At 32.4% G+C, this 26,968-nt stretch overlaps 1 protein-coding gene across 1 annotated transcript; it reads right to left on the minus strand.

Annotated features, from left to right (window-relative positions):
- Positions 1 to 990: 990 nt before the first annotated feature.
- Positions 991 to 26,191, minus strand: LOC114345135 (cathepsin B). Its single transcript, XM_050644259.1, has 5 exons — positions 25,976 to 26,191; positions 19,857 to 20,193; positions 14,471 to 14,671; positions 11,291 to 11,552; positions 991 to 1,261 (listed from the first exon to the last, which is right to left on the minus strand). The coding sequence occupies exons 2-5, from the start codon at positions 20,181 to 20,183 to the stop codon at positions 1,056 to 1,058; spliced, it is 996 nt and encodes a 331-aa protein (XP_050500216.1). The 5' UTR covers positions 20,184 to 20,193; positions 25,976 to 26,191; the 3' UTR covers positions 991 to 1,055.
- Positions 26,192 to 26,968: the final 777 nt, after the last annotated feature.

Here is a 26,968-nt window from a genome sequence, read left to right on the forward strand (position 1 = left end):
TTTTTTGTCCACGTTTCGTTTTTCTTCTGTGTAATTTTTTCCGCACTCTTGCTTGTGCTTCTTTGTATAAAACCTTATCGGAATCTTTCTGTGTACTCATATATTTCCGGTACTTTTCTCTCTTATCGTCTATTTCGGTGGCTATTTCTAAGTCCCACCAGTATGGTTTATTTCTTATGTTGTCTTTGTACTCCCGAATGCCTCATATGCAGCTTCGTGTATACATTGTGTTATATGTGTATGAAGGTATTCCGTATTTATAAATGTATAGTGTCCTTTCAGTTTCTCGTCCAGTCGCTTTTCGTATAGCGTTCTTATGCTTGTTTGTTGTAAGCTTTCTAGGTTGTATTTCATTTTTGGTTCCAATTTGTTTCCTATTTGTCTTGTGGATTTAGATTTTTTTGAGATTTCATTCCAGGGAACAGTACTTCCGCTTTTAGAAGATGATGCGTCACTGCCGCATGTTGCTCCTCTATAAACCCTTACATCGTTAATTTTCATTCGACTCCGTTGTTTTATCAAAAGATAATCAATTATACTTTTCTGGTTCATAGTAGGTTGGGTCCGAATATATTTATGAATGCATCTATGCTGGAAGAAGCCGTTCATAATTCTTAAATTGTTCTGTTTACAGATGTTAATTATTCTTGTTCCATTATGGTTGAGTACTTCCTCGCCGTATCTGCCTACTACGTCATCCTGTTTTTTATTGCCTGTTCTGCCATTTAGGTCTCCTAATAATATAATTTCTCTGGCATTTCCTATTTTGACGATTTCATCGTTCAGCTGTTCATAGAACTCATCTTTGTTAGCTACCAGTGCGTCCTCGTTTACACCATATATTCCCAAAATAGTTATTCTATAGCCATATATGACCAAATTTAACCCAAAGCAGTTCTTAGATATTTCTATCAATTGATGTCACGGGAAAATCCTTAGTTCTTTGGTCTAATATTATAAGTGTTTTAATTATATTAATTAAAACACATATTTAGAAATAATTTTTTTATTTAAAATAAAACATATTAAACGTAACACTAATATTTCGTTTAAAATTAGACTTGAGCAGGTGCAGCAACAATAGAGTCCTCGAAGCCTGATTCATTATTTCCGCGACGTATTTTAAACAATCCCTTGTCTCCCCAATCTTCATTCCATGAATTAGCAACCAACCAATAAGGGACTCCACTCTCTTCTCCCCAACCTAAAATTCTGACGGCATGTCCTCCTAAATATTCTCCAGCAACATGTTGATAGACACCTAAAATAAATTTATTTCATGCATTAAGAATGTATACATAATGTGTACAGTATAATATACAATGTGTATTCTATCTCCAACCATATTTTTGATCTTAATCGACTGGGTCATGATAAGGCAACGAAAAATAAAACAGGAATTAGATGGAATGCTTTCGGTCAGCTTGAAGATCTAGACTTTGCAGATGATATATGTCTGGTGTCCGAAAAAAGACAACATATGCAGAAAAAAACAGAAAAGGTGACAAAAGAAGCAAGAAAAATAGGATTAGAGATTAACATAAGAAAAACCAAAGAAGCAAGAAAACTAGGATTAGAGATTAACACAAGAAAAACCAAACTTATGAAGATAAATACGGAAAGAGAAATGGGTATATTCATTGAAGGAGAAGTAGAAAATATACAGAAGTTTTGCTATCTGGGAAGCATAATTAACTCTAGCGGTGGAATAGAAGAGGAAATTAATGGAAGGATAACTAAAGCCAAAATGCGTTCTATATGCTGAAGAAAACATGGGAGTCCAATAAATTAACAACCAAAACCAAAATCAGGATATTTATTACAAATGTAAAGAGCATTTTGCTATATGCAGCGGAAACTTAAAAAATAGAGAAAAATATTATACAAAAGGTTCAAACATTTGTAAATAGATTCCTTAGACGAATATTGCAAATATATTGGCCAAATCGGATAAGTAACAAGGAACTTGGGAGAAAAACTAATCAAGAGTCGATAGCCAAAACGATAAATAGACGCAAATGAAAGTTTATTGGACACACTTTAAGGAAAAATGAAGATGATATAACCAAACAAGTCCTGGATTACCAACCAACTGGAGAAAGAAAACAAGGCAGACCAATGACATCCTGGAAAAGAAATATTACCAGAGAGCTAGAAGACAGTGGGTTAACATGGAAAGAGGTGAAAGCCCTGGCCAGAAACAGAGACGAATGGAGGGGGACTGTAGAGGCCCTATGTTCCAAATGGAATTAAGAGGAGTAAAGTAAGTATAGTGTTACTAAGTGTGGAAGTACGATTGCATCAAGGCTGGGTGATTAGTACTTATTTATTCTCAATAGTTTTGGATCAGATAACAACGAAACTACAGGGTAACATTCCTTGGTGCTTAATGTATGCTGATGATAATGTGGTGTTGGTTGGAAATAGTGAAGGCGACTTATAGTCGAGGAAATGAAGCATTTTGGCTCGCAATTTTTTCGTCCAGCATGGATTTACGTGAAATTTTCACAGAAGGTAGGGAATAGTCCAAGAATAATTTTCTATATCATGCTGCTGTACGCTAAAACCTTGGGGGTAGTTGCCACCCCATCTCGGGGGTGGGATTTTTTTATTACATTTTAACCATGCAAATCGATGTAAAAAGTAATTTTAAGAAAAAAATGTTTTTTACATTTTCTTCGTAAAACTAATATTTTTCGAGTTATTCGTGGTTGAAAGTAACAGTTTTTCGACGAAAAAATCGACTTTTTTAGAGGGTTTTTTGAGAATAACTCGAAAAATATGCATTTAATCAAAAAACTAGAGATATCATAATTGTATCTTTTAGTAACACAAACGAAACTGTTTTTCTATAATATTTTTACGACCAATACAAACCGAGATACGGCATGTTAAAGGTTAGCTTTTTTCGTCAAATGCATAATTTGAAATAATCAAAGCCAAATAACGGGAAAACTTTGCATTTTTTCAGGAAAACTCACCTAAGGTTTTTTCAAGCATACAATAAGGTTTTTCAAAAAAAAAATAATAAAAAGTTTCTAGCATAAAAATAGAGCAACTTATGATAAAAAAAAGTCGGTACCTCTTTTTCTCTACGAAAAAAAAGAACAGTGAAAACAACCCCCTAACTACCCTTGTAACTGAAAATTGGTCTTCTCCTTTCTGTAATTCCTTTTATATTTATATTATCAATATACCCAAAAAGTTTGACCTATTTAAACGGCCTAATTTTAGAAAAATTGGAGTTTAAAAAATATTAATTTTTTGCAATTTTGCATTTTTTATCCTTTTCTTCAAAATATCTCCGAAAATACTGGAGATACGAAAAAAATTATGGACTACTAAATTGTAGCTATTTTGATAGCTAAAATTTCCTTATGCAAAGATTTTCATAACAGTGAACAGTTAGCGAGATATAGCTGTTTAAAACATCTATTTACCAGCAAACATCCCCTTATTCGAGCCCTTTAAATCCACCTCAATTAAAAATTAAGGGATCTTACGGAATTTAATTTACAAAGTTTTATTACTCTTCAAAAATTCTACAAAACTATCATTGAAAAAACTTTTTATCGCCAAAAATGAAGGAGCTATGTTTATAAAACTAATTTTTTTTTTTTCGAAAAATTCGAAGTCCCCTTATAGAGCATTTTCAATGTACCTATATAATACCACAGAGCCGGTTCGTATACTGGATGACTAAAAACCTATTTTATGTGTATTTTATATATTTGTAAATTCGTATTTTTGTGTAAATAATAGTATATTGTACAACAAGAGAGAGAAAAGACATATTTCTCACGAGCGCAGAAGTTTGTTGGCACGAGCCGAGGCACGAGGCGAGTGCTGCAAATCAAGCGAGAGAGAAATATGTCATTTTCTCTCGTGTTGTACACTGTACTTTTTCTATGGATGCGTTTTTGTCAAGAGTTCAAATTTCAAAATTAAATAATTTAGGTGCTTTTAGGTATATTATATGCCTAAATTGAAATAAAATACATATATACACATATAGGTATTTAATATTCTTAATATTTATATACTTTATTTAAAATTATAATTCACAGTTGAATGGTCTTAAAAGGTAATTTTTGATAAGTTATGACAAGTTTGAACACATTTTATTTGACAAAAATAATTGTGTTTGTATTGTGCATGTTACCATGGAAATGGCGATCCTATGTATGTAAACCGGCGGTGAACCCGTGAGAAAAAATATTTCTCACTGCAATGGCCGACTTTTCTCACTGTCTGAGAAATTGTTCGTTTTGAATGTATGTAAGTAGTGAGAGAAGTTGCACATTGTATAGCATCCATAGAAAAATGTTTTTGTAATTCTTTAATTCTACTTTTTTTTCTGTATTTATTATATCTATTAAATTGTCTATTTATAAAAATTGCAAAGTTATTAAGGGTGGTTTTTAAGGGTTGAAATATTATGATATTATATCCTAAAGCATAAAACAATCATTATTTAACCAGTCAAAACCAAATTTTAGCTATATTAAAGTTTACAATGTTTTTATATAATTTTTGACAATAAGGGTAGTTTGCACCCCTAAAAATAATCAATGTCCTTGAGCATGATATAGAATATGTAGTACAGGGTAAGATGATCCTAACCCCAAATTTTTATGTAAATTGATGCAAGCCGAAATTATTCTTTTAAGATAAGTAAAGTTTTCATATATAGCTCCAACAAGGGTGGTTTTAAGGGTTGAAATATTGTGATATTATATCTTAAAGCACAAAACAATCATTATGTAACTAATAAGAAGCAAATGTTGACAATATTAAAGTTTAAAATATTATTTTTAATTTTTTACATTTAGGGGTGGTTTTCACCCTTAAAAAACCAAAAGCGTACAACGGCTCAATATAGAAAATGAACTAGAGGGTGAAATGAGCGTAATCCCAAATTTTTGTATAAATCGATGCTGGACGAAAAAATTGCGAGGTTTTGCCATTTTTCCAGCTTCATTTCCTCGACTATTAGAAAAAAAACTGGAACAGTGAAGACAAGCTCTTGAGGAAAAAGGTTTAAAATTTAGTAGGACAAAGACAGAGTATTTGGAATGTTCGTGTAAAGATGGAGTTACTACAAATAGAATAATATCTTTGGATGGTGAAATGATTGTGAAAAGTGAGAGTGTTAACTACCTATGATCGGTATTACAAAGTAATGGGGGAATAGATAAAGAGGCAGATGCATGCAATATAATTAGGGTTGTATGGATGAAGTAGAATAAAGCGAGTGGTGTGTTATATGACAGAGGACTTCCAATTAAGCTGAAAGGAAAATTCTATAAAAGAGCCATAAGACCGGCTATGATGTACCTACGAAACCGAATGTTGGGCAATTAAAAAGAAAGAGAAACAACGAATGCATGTGGCAGAAATGAGAATGCTTGGATTGATAAGTGAAGTAACAAAATGGAATAACAAAAAAAGGAGAAAATTAGGAATGAGTATATTAAGCGAAGTCTAAGGGTGGCATCAATTGATGCCAAACTGAGGGAACGTGGGTTAAGATGGTGTGGTCACGTTCAACGTCGAGACGTTAATCATCCAATACGAAGAGTTGCTGAACTGCAGATTCCTGGAAGAAGTAGGAGAGGAAGACCAAAGAAGACCTGGGCGGAGACGCTTAGGAGGACAGTCGGTAAAGGGGATTGATCTTGATATGACCCAAGAAAGAAACGAATGGAGAAATGCAGTTAGGAAAGCCGACCCCGCATAATGATAATAGCAAATAGAATGATGATGATATTATATGGAGCAGAAGCATTGTGTCGTATGAAAAAAGACGAGGACAAGCTAAGCATAATTATTGAAACAAACATTATGAGAATACAAGGCAAACTAAAAACACTAATAGAGAGAATCCATAAGGATGACAAATTTGGTACCCAACCAGAACATCAGTATTGGTGGGAAGGAAATAGAACTCGTAGATAGATATAAATACCTGGGACATGAAATTACGATTGGCAGGGATAACCAGACTCATGAGCTGAAGAGAAGAATCGGTCTTGGGTGGGCAGCATTTGGAAAACTGAGAGAAACTTTTAAAAGTGAGTTACCCACATGTCTAAAGAGAAAGGTATTCGATCAGTGCGTCCTCCCAGTCTTGACGTACGGATCAGAAACACTTACCTTAACTAAAGCCTCGGCAACTAAGAGTCACGCAGAGAAGAATGGAGCGGTCAATGTTAGGAATACCTCTGCGAGACAAAATCAGAAACGAAGAAATCAGGAGAAGAACAAAGGTGACTGACGTCATCGAGAGGATAGCCAGGTTGAAGTGGAGATGGGCAGGACACGTAGCCAGAATGACAGATGGGCGATGGACGAAGAGGTTATTAGAATGGAGGCCAAGAGAAAACAAGAGAAGCGTCAGTCGACCGCCTACAAGATGGACTGACGACTTAAGAAAGGTAAATAAAAACTGGATGAGGGCGGCGCAGGATAGATGGGGTTGGAAACGAGGGGAGGAGGCCTATGTTCAGCAGTGGACTTTTGAGACTGGATGATGATGATAAGGATGATGAAGCATGATATTATAATAAATATAACCGAAGGGGAAAATAGAGTAAAATTTATTAAAGCACAAAGACTCAGAAGGTTTGAACAAACACAAACAAGAAGAAGAAGACAAACTAATTACTTTAGGTTTTCCCCTTCTTTTTCTTCTTCTTCTTCGCGCGACTAGGATTACTCCTGTTTGTCTGCCTCTTATTCTGTTTCAGTTGTTGTTGACTGTACGTACATTTTCTTTCCACCTTTTCGGCGGCCTTCCAACGGGTCTTCTGCTATACGGCTTGTTGTTTTTACAGATGTTCGCTAATCTATCTGGTTCCATTCGGTTTACATGTTCGTTCCAGTTTTTCTTTCTTGTTTTTATCCATCTGTTAATATTTTGAATTTTGCATCGTTCTCGTATACTTTTGTTGCTTTGTCTGTCTCTCAATGATATGCCCGCTATTGATCTTAATACTTTCATTTCGATATTGTTGATTTGTTGTTTCGTCTTTCTTGTGTCGGTCCTTGTCTCCGCTGCATATGTTAGGATAGGTCTTACTGTTGCTTGTATACTTTTATTTTGCTTTCCGTGGTCAGATATTTGTTTCTCAATATTGTTTCTCGGAGGCAACCACTTACTCTTGCCGCTTTTGTTGCTTGTGTTCTGGTCTCTGTTCTTATATTCCTGTCACTAGTGATCTCTACTGTATTTTTACTACAAAAACGTTATTACGTAGGTCAAAATTTTTGACGTAAGAGAACTGTCAAAACATTAGAATGTGACTTTTCATTATTGCTATGTTTATTATAAACACGGCAATAATGAAAAGTCACATTCTAATGTTTTGACAGTTCTCTTACGTCAAAAATTTTGACCTACGTAATAACGTTTTTGTAGTAAAAATACTATAATTGAATTTCATTAATAGTCCAGGGCGCATCTGTTGAGATGGACGTTGAGAGGTGACTCAAATTTTTTTGCAGAAATTGCTTGAAAATAAATCAAATAATAATATTTGAGTTATCCTCCCTCTCAAAAGGGTCCGGAACATTGTTTAAATAATCAAAATGTCAAAAATTGAAGGAAAAATTCGATTTTTTTCTTCGTTTTTTGATTATAACTTCAATACTAAAAGTATTCATTTCCGAGAAAAGTTGTACTGACATAAAAGTTGCATAATTAAATTTCCTACAACATAGAATTGGTTAAAAATTTAAAAAATAGTCACCCTAGTTGCAAAATAGCAATAATTGCGAAAAAACCATACAAAAACAAGTATTCGCATTTTACGTTTTTCAACCATTTATTCTACACGTAAGACCTTTATATTTCACCCAGAAAAACTTCATGATACAGTAAAACAATATTGTAAATTTCATTAAGATCGGTTTAATAAATTTTGCAAAATAAATTTTGCAATCCAGCTTTCGCAAAAAAAAATTAATTTTTTCAAAATGTTACAGGACTGAAAATAAAGCAGATAGCAAGTTGAAATTTTTTTTTGCTTATAGAAGTGTACTGTACCTTTTATTTCCAATTTTCAAAATTAAAATCGATTAATTACCACGGCGTCAGAAAATTTTTGAAATAAACAATAATTTTTGGTGCTACGCGCAGGACAGCGGTGTTCGATTCACACAAGTTGATTTCCACCAAAATTTCTTCCAATCATTATCTAATATATTATTATCTTACTCTATATTTTGATGTATTTTAATATTTTAATTACACAAAAATCAAACTAATTTTATTATTGTTTGTGAAATATTGTTTAAACAATTGCATATGTTTTACTTTATATATACTATATACTTTTATTATTTAAGTTAAAATATATGAACAAAGAAAGTTTTTGCTAATAAAAGTGTTATTTTAAAAGATAGAGTATGTGTTTTTATTTTGCAATAAACAAATTTATTTATTTATATCGAAATGTAATAAAAATTAAAATGTATCAATCATTGTCAAAGGTCATTGGAATGCCCAATCAGAGCAAACTATCCGCTGTCCTGCGCGTAGCACCAATAATTAATGTTTATTTAAAAAAATTCCTGACGCCATGGTGTTAATCGATTTTAATTTTGCAAAATTGCAAATGAAAGGTACTTACACTTCTATATGCAAAAAATTTTCAACTTGCTATCTGCTTTATTTTCAGTCCTGTAACATTTTGCAAAAATGAATTTTTTTTACGAAAGCTGGATTGCAAAATTTATTTTGCAAAATCTGTTGAACTGATCTTAATGAAATTTAAAGTATTGTTTTACTGTATCATAAAGTTTTTCAGGGTGAAATATGAAGGTCCTAAGTGTAGCATAAATGGTTGAAAAACGTAAAATGCGAATACTTGTTTTTATATGGTTTTTTCACAATTATTGCTATTTTGCAACAAGGGTGACTATTTTTTAAATTTTTAACCAATTCTATATTATAGGAAATTTAATTACGCAACTTTTATGTCAGTACAACTTTTCTCGGAAATGAATACTTTTAAAGTTATAATCAAAAAACCAAGAAAAAAATCGAATTTTTCCTTAATTTTTTGACATTTTGATTATTTAAACAATGTTTCGGACCTTATTGAGAGGGAGGATAATTCAAATATTATTATTTGGCTTATTTTCAAGCAATTTCTGCAAAAAAATTTGAGTCACCTCTCAACGTCCAAATGTACTAATATTTTTACAGATGCGTCCTGGTCTATAATTGTTCTACAATTTTGCCGTCTATTCTAACTTGCATCTACGCGGCTCTTTACTTATCACTATACATTTAGTTTTTTCTACTGATATTCTCATATTAAGCTTATTTGCTGTGATATAGAAAGTGTGAAGCTGCCTTTGTATGTCATCCTCGTTATCAGCAATTAGTACTGCATCATCAGTATAGCATAGTATCGTGATTATATGCGCTCCCATGTGGTATCCATGTCGTTTTCTTACTTCGTGAATTATTTGATTCATCACCATATTGAATAACAATGGGCTGAGCGAGTCTCTTTGGCGGATTCCTTCTTTTAGTTCTATGCGTTCTGTTTCTCCTGTTGACATTATAACTCGGGTCTTGTTGTTCTTGTTAATTTCATTAATTAGCCTTATTATCTGGTGGTCTATTTGTTCAGCTTGTAATAAATAGTCCCTGTCGAAAGCACTTTTTAAATCTACAAAGCACATGTATGCTGGTTTTCCATATTCAATAGACTTTTCTACTAAGTATTTGCCTGATAATAAAAATTGCATCTATCGTGCTGCGGTTCTTCCGGAAGCCTTGTTGTTCATCTGCCATGTTCGCTTTTTCCTCGATTTTATCTTTTATGACTGCCGTCAACAATTTTAATGTGCTGTTCATCAGACTAATGCCTCTATAATTTTAAGGATTTTTCGAGTCTCCCTTTTTGAGTATCGGTAGCAGGAGACTTTCCTTCCATTCCGCTGGTACTACTCCGATATTTATTATATCGACAAATAATTTTAGGAGCCATTTGAGTAGTGTTCCTCCTCCATATTTTATCAGTTCATTATTTATCTTATCAGGACCAGGTGCTTTTCTATTTTTTAATTTTTTTATTCGTTCTTGTAGCTCTTCTTCTGATATTAGTACTCTATCGTGGGTTTCATTAATGTTCATTTCTCTGTTCTCTTCGTCTCTTTCTCCATATAATCTCGTGAAATGCTCAGTCCATTGTGTCGTAATGCTGCATCAATGACCATTTGACCTTGAATGCTGCATCAATGAAAAAACTAGAATCATTCGAGCTGTGGGTGTACAGAAGAATTCTGAAAATATCGTGGACAGAACACGTTACAAACAAAGAGGTTCTGAGAAGGATGAATAAAGAAATGGAAATCCTAAATACCATCAAAACAAGAAAATTGGAATATCTCGGACATATTTCACGTGGAGAGAGATACAGCTTGCTCCAATTGATTATGCAGGGAAAGATTCAAGGAAAGAGAAGCATAGGGCGACGCAGAATATCGTGGCTGCGCAACCTGAGAGAGTGGTACGGATGTACATCAAATGAACTTTTCAGAGCAGCCATCTCTAAAATACGAATAGCTATGATGATTGCCGACCTCCGCCGCGGAGATGGCACTTAAAGAAGAAGATTGTGTCGTAATGTTATCTATCCGTACAAATTCATTCATTTCTGTTTTTTGTCTCCTCTTGATTTGTTTATTACTAGTTTCCACTTCGTTATCTCAATTATTAAGAAGGTAACAAACTGGAAACTAGTAATAAACAAATCAAGAGGAAAACCAAAAGTATGAAGGCCAAACTGATAACGGGCATGCCAATTCCTAGAGGATATATCAAAGATGAAATCTGTAAACTGGAGAGATAGAAAAGATTCAGGACCGAAGAGAGCAGTGGAGTAAGATAGTAGATACAGCAAAAAACATGTCTGTGACAGATGCTAATGGCTGTGTACAGATCAAAGATATTATACACGGTAGATTAGGCTAGTCATATGCCTCTCAATGCATCGAGGTGTAACGCCCACATATGATTGAGTGGTCTAGCCATCTTTGTCGGTCACATGCGCGGGGTCGCTTGGTTAAAAGAGATAGATAGACCACCGATCGACTGTTTCCATGCTGTTTTCGCGTTACGCTTTTTTGGTGAGTATGCCGTGTCTACCCTTGACATGTCTCTGGTATAGATACCAAGAGTTGTCTAACTCGAACTGAGCCTACTTGGACAGTTTTATGTAACACGAAATAAATATTTAGTTTTTGAACTTGTTGCATAAATATGATTACTTACCACTTTTATAATTCACGAAGTCGCTGTACACATCAAAAGCTGCTTCTACCGGACCATTCGTCAATATTTCCTTTTGAATATTTGCAACTGAATAGAAGTTACGCACAGAACCTGAACCAAAAGTTAACTCGGACTTATAATTGAGTGCGGAATCGTCACATTTATGTTTACAAGAAGGTGTGTCATAGTCCAAAGTGCTGCATTGTACTTTATTACCCTCTGTATGATGTTCACATGGTTGAAGCGAATAAGGTTGACAACCCTAAAACAGTACATTTTAGCGCATAAAAGCATTTATTGATCTTATATATTGGGTGGAAGGCATTTATGGAATAAAATTATTTCTGTCCTTGTTTTAAAAAATTATAAAAAATGCTGAGAGTCGATTTTTATATATTTATAAATGTGCACGTTCTGAACGTAAATCTAAATGTACAGGGTGATTCACGCAAGCCTAGCATAAACTTTATTTTTAATGGAACACCCTCTATATTACCCCCTCCGTGGCTCAGTGGTACGAGCGCCTGCCTTTGGATCGAAAAAATCCGAAAGGTTGTGGGTTCGAATCTCACCAGGGTCAGGAATTTTTCATTTATTATACATTAATAAATAAATATAGTTTCTGTCCTTGTGGGATCGGTATACTCACCGGAGGGACCGCAGACGTTCGGATACAATTAGCGTCTCTTTGCAAAGACAATGACGTCGACTTTGCTAAGTAACAAGACACTTACTCAACACACACACTACACATTACTCCCCTGACTTAGTGATAAGTTATACAATTACGTGGCTAAAGGTTCTAGTTCTAAACCAAGGCCAAAATCAGAGAAAAAAAACCCTCTATATTTTTATATTTTTACGTAAAGATCTATTATGTAGGTTGTATTATGAATAATACAGGGTGAAATTGTAAAATTTTAAAGTACTAGAGATGTCGCTGTTTTGCGTCTCAAAGGTGGAATTACTGCATCGCGGTGATTTCCCTTAAAACGCAGGATTGTTGATTTTTTTTTCAGAGTTGGGACTGCATAGCTACACTGATGAAGCATAAGATGCAGAAATTGCTATCTGCAGATGGTGGTCCAACTCTGAATCAAATTAAAACAAAACTGCCTCCCCCCCCCTAAAAAAGAACTTTGTTTAAAAAAATAAAAAATAATTATGGGTGGGCAAGCCCCCTTTTTACTTAGTTTGGTCGTATCAACTCAGAAACCTTCCCAGGTTCATGTACAACAATTTTCATTAAGGTCATCATATGATCAAATGCATATTTTGCGAGTCTATAAGGTACATACATAAATACATACAAACATTCATTTTTATTTATATAGATGAGTTAATATTTAGATGGCTGTTAAAAAATAACGGTTGTGATAGAAAAGTGAAAATTTAGGGTTGAATGTATCTTTTAGTTCTATATCGTATAAAATTAAAAAAGAACAGTTTGTCCAAAAAAATAAAAAATAATTATTGGGGGGCAACCCCGTTTTTTACTTAGTTTGGTCGTACCAAATCAGAAACCTTCCCAGGTTCATGTACAACAACTTTCATTAAGGTCCTCATATGATAAAATGCATAGTTTGCGAGTCTATAAGGTACATACATACATACACACAAACATTCATTTTTATTTATATAGATGGAAACCACTTATAGAATAAAATTGTTTGTGTCCTTATTTTAGAAAATTATAAAAAACGCTAGGATAAGTCAATTTTTAATGGCGCATTATAAACATAAATCTAAATATACAGTGATTCACGCAAGTATAGCATAGTCCTTGATCTTTACTTTTAATGAAACACCTTGTACATTTTTATGTTTTTAGAAGCTACTTAACCACCTCATCTCAAAAAAGTGTATTCTGTAGGGTCTATTATGAATAATACAAGATGAAATTTAAAAATTACATAAATAGGTATGTATAATTTTCGTATAGACATTAAATACGATTAATAATTTAACGCACTTTAAATAAGGGTACCTAACTAAGTATCGATATATTGGGTTTTATATTCACAATATCTTGGCGAAATTTATATGTAAATAATTTCAAAAATTCGCCTTGTATATTCATAATAGGCCCTACGTAACAAAACAATGGTTTGTTAAATATATAAAAATATGCAGGGTCTTTCAATACAAATAAAGGTTTTGGACTATGCTAGGCTTGCGGTAATCACCCTGTCCATTTAAATTTATGTTTAAAAAGCGCACATTTATAAATATAAATCGACGGGTCTCGGCGTTATTTGTAATTTTTTAAAACAAGGACAGAAATAATTTTATTCCATATGTGCCTTCTACACTGTATAATATATACAGGGTGTTTCATTGGGAAACGAAAATACTTGAATGGCGAATAGAGGTCACTAAGGAGGTATCACGTTTATTACCCCACCAATTTTTATGTTTGATCTATTTTGTCCATTTCTTTCTGCACCCATAACTTTAGAACCACCTTGAAGGTCTTTTTGATATTTGGTACACATAAATATGTCTCATTTAGAACCCAAACCATCCAACTATTAATCACAAGAAAAATCCAGGTCAGGATTATCAAAAATATAAATTCTTTGTGACCTTAAAGCAACCTCTGTATTGAAATTTTCAAAATCCGTTTGCATGTTTAAAAAGAGCACAAAAAACAAAGTTTAATGATTCGCTTCAATTTTTTTCTCTGACAATTTATTGACTTTAATTTTAAAGTTAGATTGAAATTTTTAAGGACTCTGACATTATTATTAACTTTTAATAATAACTTATTTGAGTAAATACTCATTCTAAAAATAATCAATACTTATTTACTACATTGGAACGACCCACTTAGTAACCACAAGTAAAATCCAGGTCTGGATTAACAAAAAAATATAAAGAAATTGTGACCTTAAAACAACACCCTGTATATTGAAATTTCCAAAATAAGTTTGAACATTTGAAAATAGCACAAAAACTAAGTTTAATGATTGGCTTCCATTTTTTGCTCAGACAATTTGATGACTTTAATTGTGAAATTATGTCGACATTTTTAAAAACTGAAAACTCTAACAAAAATTGTCTAGTTTTCCAGTAGAATTCAAATTCAGTCGTCCTGAATAATCAAGCCTCTTACTTTCATAATTCATTGTGTGTAGATAATTAACTTTCTATATTGAAATTATTAATTGAAAAGTTTACCTGTTTGCTGCCATAAAGGCCTCCTGTAGTAATTCCTGTATCTATCCAATAACTCCATGCCATGGTTGGATATCCTCCTTCGCATCCATATCCACAGGAATCGCAGCAAGACAATAGATTTTCAGCCGAAACAGGTACTTTAAGCTTTCCCTGGGATGCTATGCATCGTCTGTCACTCATTGCAGAAGCTGCAGCGACGGCCTAAAAACAAATCTCTTATATAATCTCAAAACTATATGGCCTTAAGGTGAATGTAAAAAAAAACTAAAACAATGGTAATTTCAAAAAAGCACACATCTGTTCTAAACATCCTAGTCAACAATAATCTCGTTGAACAAGTGAAAAAGTTTAAATTCCTAGGATGTTGGATACCTGAAACCTTGGACCAAGAGCAAGAGGTTAAATGTAAAATAGAAAAGGCAAGAAATACCTTCTTAAGGATGCGACAGTTAGTCACTACCCGCAATCTTGATCTGTCCCTACGATACCGCATGATAAAGTGTTAAGTATTACCGGAGAACGGTAGTTCTCGTCAGTGGCGCACACACACACACACACCCCTACTCACGACACTATATATATACACGAAAATTGAGCCAACTCCCATGTTAAACTTCAGGAAAAGACTCACCCATTCATATGTCAACCATCCATTTTGGTCCAAGGGTGTGGATTTTACGGCCCTTCCTATTTAGAGTCTGTTTTTCGTTCTCATCCTCAAAACTCCCAAAAACTTCCGAAAATGTAAGTCCGACCTTTACGGCTTCTACTATGTAGTACTCATCATTACCTTTTCAACGCATGTCTAATTTTGAAAATCGGTTATACCATTCAAAAGTTACCGAGCTCAGAAATATGACTCAATTTCTATTTAAAAAAGGGAAAATGTTTGTGGATATGTATGTGTGTGGAAAAATTAAACCGATTTGAATTTTTTTCTGTGTTTGAAGAGGGGGTCAGGTCCGATTCAGAAACAGTGTAGTTTTTAAATTTTGACCAACCATAAGCAAGCTATAGGACTTGGTAGGTACAAAATAGCATATTTTTTGGGGGTATAATATATCTTCGGTTCAAGAAGAGACAGGAGAACCGCAAATAAAGCAAATCAATAGTGTTGAGTTATGCTTTCAAATTGTGTCTAAGCCGTCAGGATCAGACATACACACGGCTCAGTATAGCCGAAAAACTGAAAAACAAACTTTGAAAATTTTGGTTTTTCGACAATTACTCAAAATTTCAACCTACGAATTGCGCTAATAACTGAGCGTTTGTAAAAGAACTCTAGACGAATCTAACGGTGTATAGCTCATATCCGGGAAAATTCTAATTTTAAGTTATAGGCTTCATAAGTATAATCAAATCTATTTCCTATGGGAAAAACGGTTTTTCAAGCTCAATAATTCCTGTAATAGCTTTAGTTATCATTTATCATACTTGACCTTAGATGCATCAGATACTACTTGTCAATACGTTTTAAACTCACGTTTAGTGATCAAAATCGGTTAAGCCGTTTAGAAGGTATTAAGCTATAAAAGTATAATCCAATTAACGATTATTCCCGAAATGGTTTATGTAGTTGTAGTGGTTACGACGCTAAATTTGATCTGGCAACGGGCAATCCGAGTATATTTACCGACCGTCCCAATATTTTTTTCAATCTATTTCGAATAGAAAAAAATCTAGTGTACATTCGATGGACACTAGATCATTTGGGAGATAATGCGACAAAGGCGACCATTTATAAAGCTTAACGTGTAATCTAGAAACATTGCATTCAACTTCATGCATTTAATTTATAAATAACTTTGAAAAACTCCTGATACAAGAATAAAAAACCGCTAAACGCCGTAAAAATGAGTGGCGCATACAATATTCCAGCTACAAAAGATCTGATATGAATATTGCGTGGCGCGAAAATGTATTTTCATTTTGATGCAAAACAAAATTCTAGTTTTAAAAGATTTTTCCATAATAGGTTTGGATCCCGCGTATGAAAAAAAAGTTGATTAATAGCAAGCTGAAAATTTGTTATTAGCTTAAGGGTGTCTAGTTGGACAAACATTGATATATGGGAACACTGGAACAGGGGAAGTTTTAACTGTGGAACAGGTTAAAAATTTGGAACGGTCAGACCACGAAAACGGCACATGTATTTTGTCCGACAGAACAGACTTAAACTCTCCGAACAGAGATTAAACACTCATGCAAAAATCAGACTGCTATTTATCACCAAATTGGCGTTTTAATGAGTGGAACATGTAGAATATGTCAAACGACAGGAATTATGACATGTAATAAATAGCAGTCTGATTTTTGCGTGAGAGTTTAATCTCTGTTCGGAGAGTTTATGTCTGTTCTGTCGGACAAAATAGATGTGCCATTTTCATGTTCTGACCGTTCCAAATTTTTAACCTGTTCCACAATTAAAACTGCCCCTGTTACAGTGTTCCCATATATCAAAGTTTATCCGACTAGACACCCTTAAGCTATTAACAAATTTTCAGCTTGCTATTAATCAACTTGTTTTTCATACGCGGGATCCAGACCTATAATGTTTGCTAAATTTGAAGTAAACGCGCCACAGAAGAGTTTCAAAATTCACACTGTATCAAAGTTATTCTTTTGTGGCGCGTTTTACTTCAAATTGAACAAATATTATGAAAAATATTTTAAAATAAAACTAGAATTTTGTTTTGCATCAAAATGAAAATAGGTACATTTTCGCGCCACGCAATATTCATATCAGATCTTTTGTAGCTGGAATATTGTATGTGCCACTCATTTTTACGGCATTTAGCGGTTTGTTATTCTTGTATAGTGTACTATTACACGGCGTGGAAGCTTGGACATTAACAGTCAGCTTGTTACGACGTTTAGAGAGCTTTGAGATATGAGCATTTCGTCGTATGCTGAAAATATCATGGACCGACCGCGTTAGAAATGAAGAAGTTTTAAGGCGTATGAACAGAGGACGTGAACTCACAGAAATTGTCAAGAAACGTAAAACATCTTATCTTGGACACATATTTAGACACAACACGTAAAACTTCCTTCAACTTATTATAGAGGGGAAAATAGAAGGAAGACGCGGCCGGGTAAACAACAAATGACCTGGCTGCGCAACATCAAAGGATGGACAGGATTAGACTTTCAAAGTCTAATAAGAAAAGCCCAAGATAGAGAAGACTTTGCAGAAGTCATTGCCAACCTTCGCTAAGAAGACGGCACCCAAAGAAGAAGAAGAATGTGTTCTTTATTATCATTGTTCTTAAACTGTAGTTCAACTATTAGCAAACACATAACTCTATCAAATCTACGAAAAACAAATTAAATCTACCATGAATAAATGATAAATCTAGTCCAGTATCTTTCACAGAACTAAAATATGAACACATGAATATTCTAACAGGAATGGCAATGAACTGGTAAAATATGTGGCATAAATGTGCTTTCATTCAACCATCAATAAATATAATTCAGCCTTTATCTATTCATATCATCACTAGTCCAGAGAAATAAGATTTTTCTCGTGACACATCCCCCTCCAGGCCTAAACCAAATTTTTTGAGTAGTATGGACATCTATATTAATAAACTTTATGTTTCCTGCAGCCGATTTTGATGATATACATAATTATTATAAACAAATGAAGATCAAAAAATGGTAAATTTTCGTTTTTTCGTCTATAACCAAAAAGTTAGCATTTTAAACAAATTTGAGAGAAAAAACTGATAAATCGTCTAAAAAATTTCAATATGGCGTTCGCTGAATATGTTTGTCCTTATTGGTTGCTTAGAAAAATGCAAGATAAATCATAAATTTTGAGTTTTTATAAATATTTATAACTTATGTAAAAATTAACTTAGAACCTTCTTATTACACGAATTGCTGCGACTTCTGGTGCTTAAATTATATTTTAAATTTCAAAGCAATTGGTCAAATAGTTGAAAAGTTATTTAATTTGTTTATCCCAAATTCATTTTTTTTTGCAACACTATAAGCCAGAAAATTATGAGGTTACATTAAGACTTCTGACAGTCTATGGAAGAAGAACATTTATACTATTGACTTAATTAAAAAAAATGACAAAAAGTAATTTTAAACAGTGTAAAATTATTTTGCAAGAACACGTCGATTTTTTGCTTACTTATAAACAATTAGAATAACTTTTTAACCGTTACCCGTAGAAAAATTATTTTTTCATATTTGGAAAGACTTAATTTTGATACACATTTAGAAAGAAAAACAGTTGTCCTAGGACCATTAGGGACGAAGTTGTTAATTCACATGTTTTTGCAAAATAATTTTGCAGTATTTAGAATTAATTTTTGTCATTTTTTTTTAATTAAATTAATAGTATAAATCTTCTCCTTTTATAAACTATCCAAAGTATTAGTGTAACTTCACCATTTTCTGACTTATAGCGTTGCAAAAAAATTTATTTGGGATAAACAAATTAAATACCTTTTAAACTATTTGACCAATTGCTTTAAAATTTAGGGTATGATTTAAGCACCAGAAGTCTCAGAATTATGTGTAATAAGAACATTCTAAGTTAATTTTTACATAAGTTATAAATATTTATAAAAACTCAAAATTTATGATTTATTTTGCAATTTTCTAAGCAACCAATAAGGATAGACATGTTCAGCGAACGCCATATTGAAGTTTTTTATACAATTTATGAGTTTCTCACTCACAAATTTGTTTAAAATACTTAACTTTCTGGTTATAGACGAGAAAAGCGAAAATTTACCGTTTTTTGATCTTCATTTGTTTATAACTATGTATATCATCAAAATCGGTTGCAGGAAACATATAGGTTATTAATATAGATGTCCACACTACTCAAAAAATTTGGTTTCGGCCTGGAGGGGGTTGTGTCACCAACAGGATATTTTTTCCTTATTTCTCTGAACTACACAATAATATGAAATATAGCAGTGATGTTACAAGGAAATAGCCCATAGATATAATAACCTGTAGATTAGACAAAGTATGGGCCGCTCTGTGGATTGAGGTGTAATGCCAATATTAAGGATTAAATGGTCTAGCCATCTTTGTCTGTCACTTGCTCGGGATCGCTTGGTTAAAAAAGGTAGATAGACCACCGTTCGTCTGTTTCCGCGTTACGCTTTTTTGCTCAGTATGCTTTGTCTACGGTTAATATGTCTATGAAATAGCCTCTTTGAATCCTTTGAATTTTAATAGAAGGGTTATCTTCTTCTTCTTTAAGTGCCTTGTCTTCCCAGAATATTTGCGATCCTCCCAGAACATGATGAGCCTTAACACATGATGTTAATGATTGGCATGAGGATAAAATAGTAATTAAATACATGAAAAAGTAATGTATTGTCTTACTTATTTATTTAAATATTTCACTTACCCAGCAAGATCCACAATCGGATTGATCTACAACGGTGCTGATAACATCTGAACATTCTTTCCAGTTTTCTCTTGCATCGAAAGAATTGGGAACTTGAATATCTTCACTGTGTGTAAATTCTTTAGCCACGCCTAATTTACCTTTCTTTGCTCCTAACAAATTTTTGATCTCTTGGATTGAAAGGTTCTCATCAAAGTTTTTTCCAGCAACCCATGTACTTTGTTTGCTATTGATGTAGTTTATAAAGTCATTTGAAAGAGGATTTGGGTTACCTTTGTAACTTAATACAATAGGTAGTAGTAGTGTAATAATAAAAGCAGCCTTCATTTTCGTGAATCTGTAAAAGATTGAGAATTATAATATTTTTCTTTATATTATATGGTGGATAAATATATACCAATACCATTGAGAACTGCTAAAACTAATTCAGATTCAGAGAACTTCAAATTGGAGTGTGCCGAAAAAATTTACAATATCTTAGTTGCTATGGTACGCAGAAGCTTGATTAAATTTAATTAATTTAATTAAATTTAATTAAATTAATTAAATATTTTCATAAACAAAATCATAAAAGACATAAAAAAATCAAAGGTATTATAACTTTTTATGAGCTAAAAACTAGTCAAAATGGTTTTTTTAATAAAATCTTAAGGCCATATGGGTACATAATTCGCAAATATTTTTACGGCTATCCCTAATCTTTCTGTCTTTACATGGCAAATTACGTGTAGTAAAATTCACACTGGTATGAATATGTAAACATTACTAGAATGTCATTCTACTTGACAATGTCATAATTAACTTAAAGAGATGGCTTTTGAATATTCTTGGATAACTGATATTTGTATAATTGCAAATTATTAATTCAGTTAATAAATGTGATAATTTTTTCACTAACTATATATTCAGTGATTGTAATAATTTTTTATGTACAACAAAAACTAATACTCAATCGAGAAAAGAGGAAAAGTGGTAAAGTGATTTTTTAAGAGGAAACAGTAGCGATCAACAGGTAGCAACAAACGCGTTCCAAGATTGCGGCTGTAATTTTAAATATTTTGTCCAGATATTTGGCACACTTATTCGTAATATAATAAAGAATGGCGGTACATAGCCCAATTTCAGAAATATGTTAGTATGTGGAAATTACTCTATAACTAAATAAAATATTGCAAAAAGGAGCCTGTACCGCCATTAAGAAAGACAAAACATACACTTTCTTCAAATAAACCTTTTTATCCCGTGCCTAGATTTTGTGTCACATTGGAACTACTAAAAATCGATTTTTTTATAACAAGAAATCGAACGTCACTGACTTGGCAACATTTCGCACCTATGTGTATAAAAATTATCGTTTTTGATCACGGTTATTAGACTTTATTACGATTGCCTTGACCGACGGTGGTGGGGAGACTTATATTTTTATAAATTCTATCTTCTAAATTTTATATTTTCAAATTGGGCTCTGTACCGCCATTCTTTATTATATTATGAATATGTGTACCAAATATCTCGAAAAAATATTCAAAATTACATCCGCAATCTTGAAACGCGTTTTTGCTACCTGTTGATCGCTACTGTTTCCTCTTAATAATATATTGTTACTATGGAACGCTTAATATCTTGATGTATTCTCTGCTTGGATCTTCCATAAAAATACACAATAAATAACTTTTATAAAGTTCACGTCTTAAATCAATTATTTATCAAATACACTATATATCAATATTATTTAATCAAAAACTCAAAATATTCCCGATGCCATGTCAAATATTTAAAATTGTCAATGATTATCACCGACTGACAATATGCTGACAATATTCTATTCGACTGAGTGCGTTGTATGACAAAGAGATTTGGAAAATATTACCACGGACATTGTGTTCATTTTTTCGAATCCTGAAAAAACCAATAAATATTTTTGAAAAATTTAAACGCAAAATGAAAGACTATATTATTACCGAAGGCCGAAAGTCCCTTAGAATAAATAAAAAGTTTATTTTAAATGAGATATTTGAAATTAAAAATTACACTAAATTTTCTCTTAGTTTTTCACCCCTGTAACTTATTAAAATAAACATAGAAGTTCTCAGGGACTTTCGGCCCTCGCTAATAACGTAATCTTTCATTCTGCGTTTAAATTTTTCAAAAATACTTATTAGTTTTCTCAGGACTCGAAAAAAATCAATCCCCATTTGAATAGCATTGCAGCCGAAAATAAGTATCCATCCTCTTAATTTTTTTAAATATATTTTAATAGTATGGGAGCCCAAGCGGGGATTTTTGAAGTTATTCGAGCGCGTCAGATTATCACATGGGAAGAAACCTTGTACCCTGTAAATGTATTTCTACCATATATTGGCTCTTAATACAGGGGAGTTCGTTAAGAAAAAAATCCTTAGAAAAACTCGAAATCCTCAGATTAAGATATGGTTAAGTTAAGTACATGAAAGAGAGTGTATATTTCAAAATCTGACGATTTCAGCGGGGCGTAAGGAAATGTTTGAGTCACAAAGTTTTACAATAAAAAGCTAATATTTCGCGAAATGAACGTCAGATCAAAAAACTAAAAAATACGTGTTCAATATTTTTCAAAAATCTATCGAATGATATGAAACACGACCCCCACGATGGGGTGGGGAGTAAATTTAAAATTTTATATAGGAACACCGCGATATTTCGCGAAAGGAACATCAGGTCGAAAAACTGCAAAATACACTTATTCAATATTTTTGAAAAATGTATCGAATGGCACCAAACACGACCCCCCACGGAGGTGGGGTGGGGGTTATTTTAAAATCTCAAATAGGAGCCTCAATTTTTATTGCAGATTCGGATTCTTTACGTAAAAATAAGCAGCTTTTATTTTTTTATTTAAGACATTTTTTCGAATTATGGATAGATGGCGCTATAATATAAAAACGAATGTTGGAAATGGCAAATTAAATTAAAAAATGGAAAGTCCCCCACTTTATGAAAAACTTAACTTTTTTTAGGACCTACTATTGACAACCCAATAGGCCCCATAATGCTCGAGTAACTGCAAATTTCGTATACTTTGCTGCCCTACTATAATATATATTTTTTTTTGAAAAATGGCTTTGGCAGAGCCAATTAGCTAGACTTGTGTGTGATTGATTGCAGATTCATAGTCATAAATTTCTTATTTCATAACATAAGTACATACTACAATATTATTTTTAGATACATAGGTACATTGTGTTGCTTTTTTTTATTTTTTTTTTTTAATTATTTTACTGTGTTTTTTTAATATATATTTTAATTTGTGCTAAACACTTTTTTTACTTTTTTTTTTATTTTTCTTTTCTTTTTTATTTTTGTTTCATTTATATAATATTTATAAAATATTTAATATTTATATATTTACTATAATATTTAAGCCTCAAAAAATCGATTGCGATATGCTACATACCTCTGCAGTCACCGTTTGGGCAATTACAACTGTTTAAATAATCGTACTTCGCGATAAACAAACTAAATAACTTATAAACGATTTGGTCGATCTGGCTGAAAACTAGCACAATTCAATAACTCACTCATTTACATAATTCAAGTAGGTAGTTATGTTGCATGTCATTATGCAGAAAAACATTGTTAACATTTATAAGTTATTGCAAAAATAAAAGCTTTCTGTAATTTTAGTATCTCGGTCAATTGTTTATGTATTTTAATCTAGAAATTCGCAAATTAAAGAACATTTTAAGATCTAAGTACAATTTTTATTTGAATTATTTTTCTCTAAAATGTATAAGAAACCTTTTATAAGCAAAAACTATTTTTTTTAATTTTTAGTTATTTAATAAAAAAAAATAAAGAAAGCAAAATCAGCTTTACGTCTTCACGGATTCGTTATAATCTGGCCCTCATTTTAGAACTTTCAAATATTTTTTAAATATTTTTACGTGAAATCTATCATTTTTTCACCTATAGACTGAACTTTTTGTTTGGCCAAGATATATTAGTCCGTTCTTTAACGGTAAAATATTGCAAAACCTCTAAATTTTAAAGAACGGCTTGGATTGCCATGAAATTTGGCATACACATAGCTAACAAGTCAAAGAAAAAAAGTAATATTGTGCCGATATGTGCTTTTGCCCTGGGGGTGGTTTTCACCCCCTCTTGGGGGTGGAAAAATATTCGTCCAAAGAAAGTCAGGAAATGGATAAACTGGCTAATTTTAAGTAACTTTTGTTCCATAGAGTTTTTTCACTAAGTCAATACTTTTCGAGTTATTTGGCAGTGAATATGTTCATTTTTTCAACAAAACAACCAAGCTTTTAGACGGTTTTTCGCAAATAACTCAAATAGTAAGTATTTTGTCGAAAAAACATTCCTGGCAAAAATATAGCCTGTAAAAAATTTTAAAAAATGGTGTATATATCACGTCTCTACACCTAGTAGAAGCAGAGTTATAGCTAATGAAAAATAGGTTCACATTCGTCAAATTCCAAATGGAATATTTTAACGTGAAATAACCAAAAATGAAGCACATTTCGGGGAAAACTCATTACAACTTATTTAAAGAGTTTAAAAAAAGCTTCATTTTTGTTTTATAAAAAAAATTTCTAGCATCAAAATTAAACAAGTTACGCTCAAAATAAAGTTGTCCCTTTTGGTTTTGGTAAAAAAATCGAGAAAATCACCCCCTAATTAGTATCTTAAATGAACTTAATCGTTACGACTTCACAAGTTTCTTGACTCGTGTATATATTGTTTATGATCTGTAAGTTTCATCGGTTCAAAGTCCTTATTATTGAAAGGGCTGTAGTTAAAAGGGGTTGAACGAGTCACTGATCACGAATGTATGCAAATTTAGAAACACCAAATCTTAGTCAATTTTTGTCTAACAGAAAAACTCAAAAACACATGATATTCAGAAAAGCAAATCTGACTTTTTTTGTTTTTCGAGATTTTTGGTATCTCTAACAATTTTTAAGTTATTTTGAAAAAAGCATATTTTTCAAAATTTAAACTTTTAAAAATTTTACTTTGAAACCAAATTTTTTCAAAAATAAGCACTTTGAATCGATGAAACTTACAGATCATATAAACACAACATAAGTAAAATAACTTGTGGAGCGGTAACGATTAATTTCATTTAAGTTGCTAATTAGGGGGTGGTCTTCCCGATTTTTTTTTTGCAAAAACAAAAGGGACCAACTTTATTTTGAGCGTAACTTGCTTAAATTTACTGCCAGAAACTTTTTGTAAAAACAGAAATAAATCTTTTTTTAAATACTTTAAAAAAGTTGTAATAGATTTTCCCCGTAATAGATTTAAAAGTGCTTAATTTTTTGGATATTTCACGTCGAAATATTCTATTTGAAATTTGGTGAATATGAATATATTTTTCATTGGCTATAACTCTAGTTCTACGAGATCCAGAGACCTAACGTATACACCATTTTTTTTACTTTTTTATAGGTTATATTTTTACTAAGAAAATTTTTTTCGACAAAATACTTACTTTTTGAGTTATTTGCGAAAAACCATCTAAAAATGTGGTTATTTTGTTGAAAAATGAACATATTCACTCGCAAATAACTCGAAAAGTGTTGACTTGGCGAAAAAGCTCTATAGAACAAAAGTTACTTAAAATTAGTCAGTTTACCCATTTCCGGACTTATTTTGGACATATTTTTTTCACCCCAAAGAGGGGGTGAAAGTCACCCCCAGGGCAAAAGCACATATCGGCACAATATCACTTTTTTTTCTTTGACATGTAAGCTAGACGTATGCCAAATTTCATGTCAATCCAAGCGGTTCTTTAAAATTTAGAGCAAAAACCGTGAAATAATGGACTATATTATAAGTAAGATTTAATTAGGTATACAAATTAAGATTTTCGAATATTTGGTGAAAATAGAATAACTTATGAAAATAGTCCAAATTTTAAGAAATGAAATTACTTGGAGTCACTTTAATTCTACAAAAAGTAATAAACATGAAAATACATAATTAAATTAAGAAATACAGAAAAAGTTACAAACAATTTGCGTATTGCCTTACGTATATACAGAAACCATGTTTTATATACGTTTTAAATTAATTAAAAATATTTTTTTTTTGACAAATAATGCTGTAAGATTGTGACTTACCTGTATTCACTAAATACTGATTACGAAGAAAGCGTAAACACAATTTATATATTAGATACTAAGTCACGTGACTTAAATGTTTTTTAGTTCATTCAATATTACATCTATTGTTTAAATATAATCACTTTTATCTTTTGCAATTTTTTTATTCGAATTTTATACTTCGAACTTCTCATTTGTTGCAAAGGATTTCATCAGATTAATCCAAGAATATACACTTGAAAGATACTAAATCTTACTACTAAAATATTAAAGTATTACAAGCAGGTTTAATGAAATGAGATTAAAAAATATACACGGCGTGAAAAAATAGTACCATGCGGACAAATGGTAACGGACAATTCGTAACGGCGTCAGTTGCTAACAGCAACACTTCGTAACGGCGACAGTTCGTAACTCTACATATTCGTAACAGTACAATTCGTAACGCCAACATTTAATTTTTTTTCAAAGGAACCCGCAACATTCCTTATATGTGGAGCCTAGGTCTTCTTCTTCTTTAGGTGCCGTGTCTGTATTCAGACGTTGGCCGTCATCATGTTTACAATTTCCTGAAACCTCTCTCTATCGGCTGCTGCGCGAAATAATTCTTCTACTGTGCAGCCACACCATTCTCTAATATTACGCAGCCATGAAAGTTTACTTCGACCAATCCATGTCTTTCACTCCACTTTTCATTGTATTATAAGGCGAAGCAGATGATATTTAGATCCTCGAATTATATGGCCGTAGTATTCTGTTTTTCTCCTCTTTATGATGCTTATAAGCAGACGTTCTGAATTCATCATTTGAAGAACATCTTCATTGGAAGTGTGCGAAACCCACGATATCTTTAGGAGTCGTCGATAGCATCACAATTCTAATGTTTCTAATCCTCACAACCATACAATAGGATAGACCATACATAACATTTCAGGACCTTCTTTCTAATATTCATCGACAGGTTTCTGTTACATAAAACTGCTTTCCAGGTCATAAAAGCCTTCCGTGATA

This window comes from Diabrotica virgifera, chromosome 2 (genome assembly GCF_917563875.1).
Source record: "Diabrotica virgifera virgifera chromosome 2, PGI_DIABVI_V3a".
NCBI classification, from domain to species: Eukaryota; Metazoa; Arthropoda; class Insecta; order Coleoptera; family Chrysomelidae; genus Diabrotica; species Diabrotica virgifera.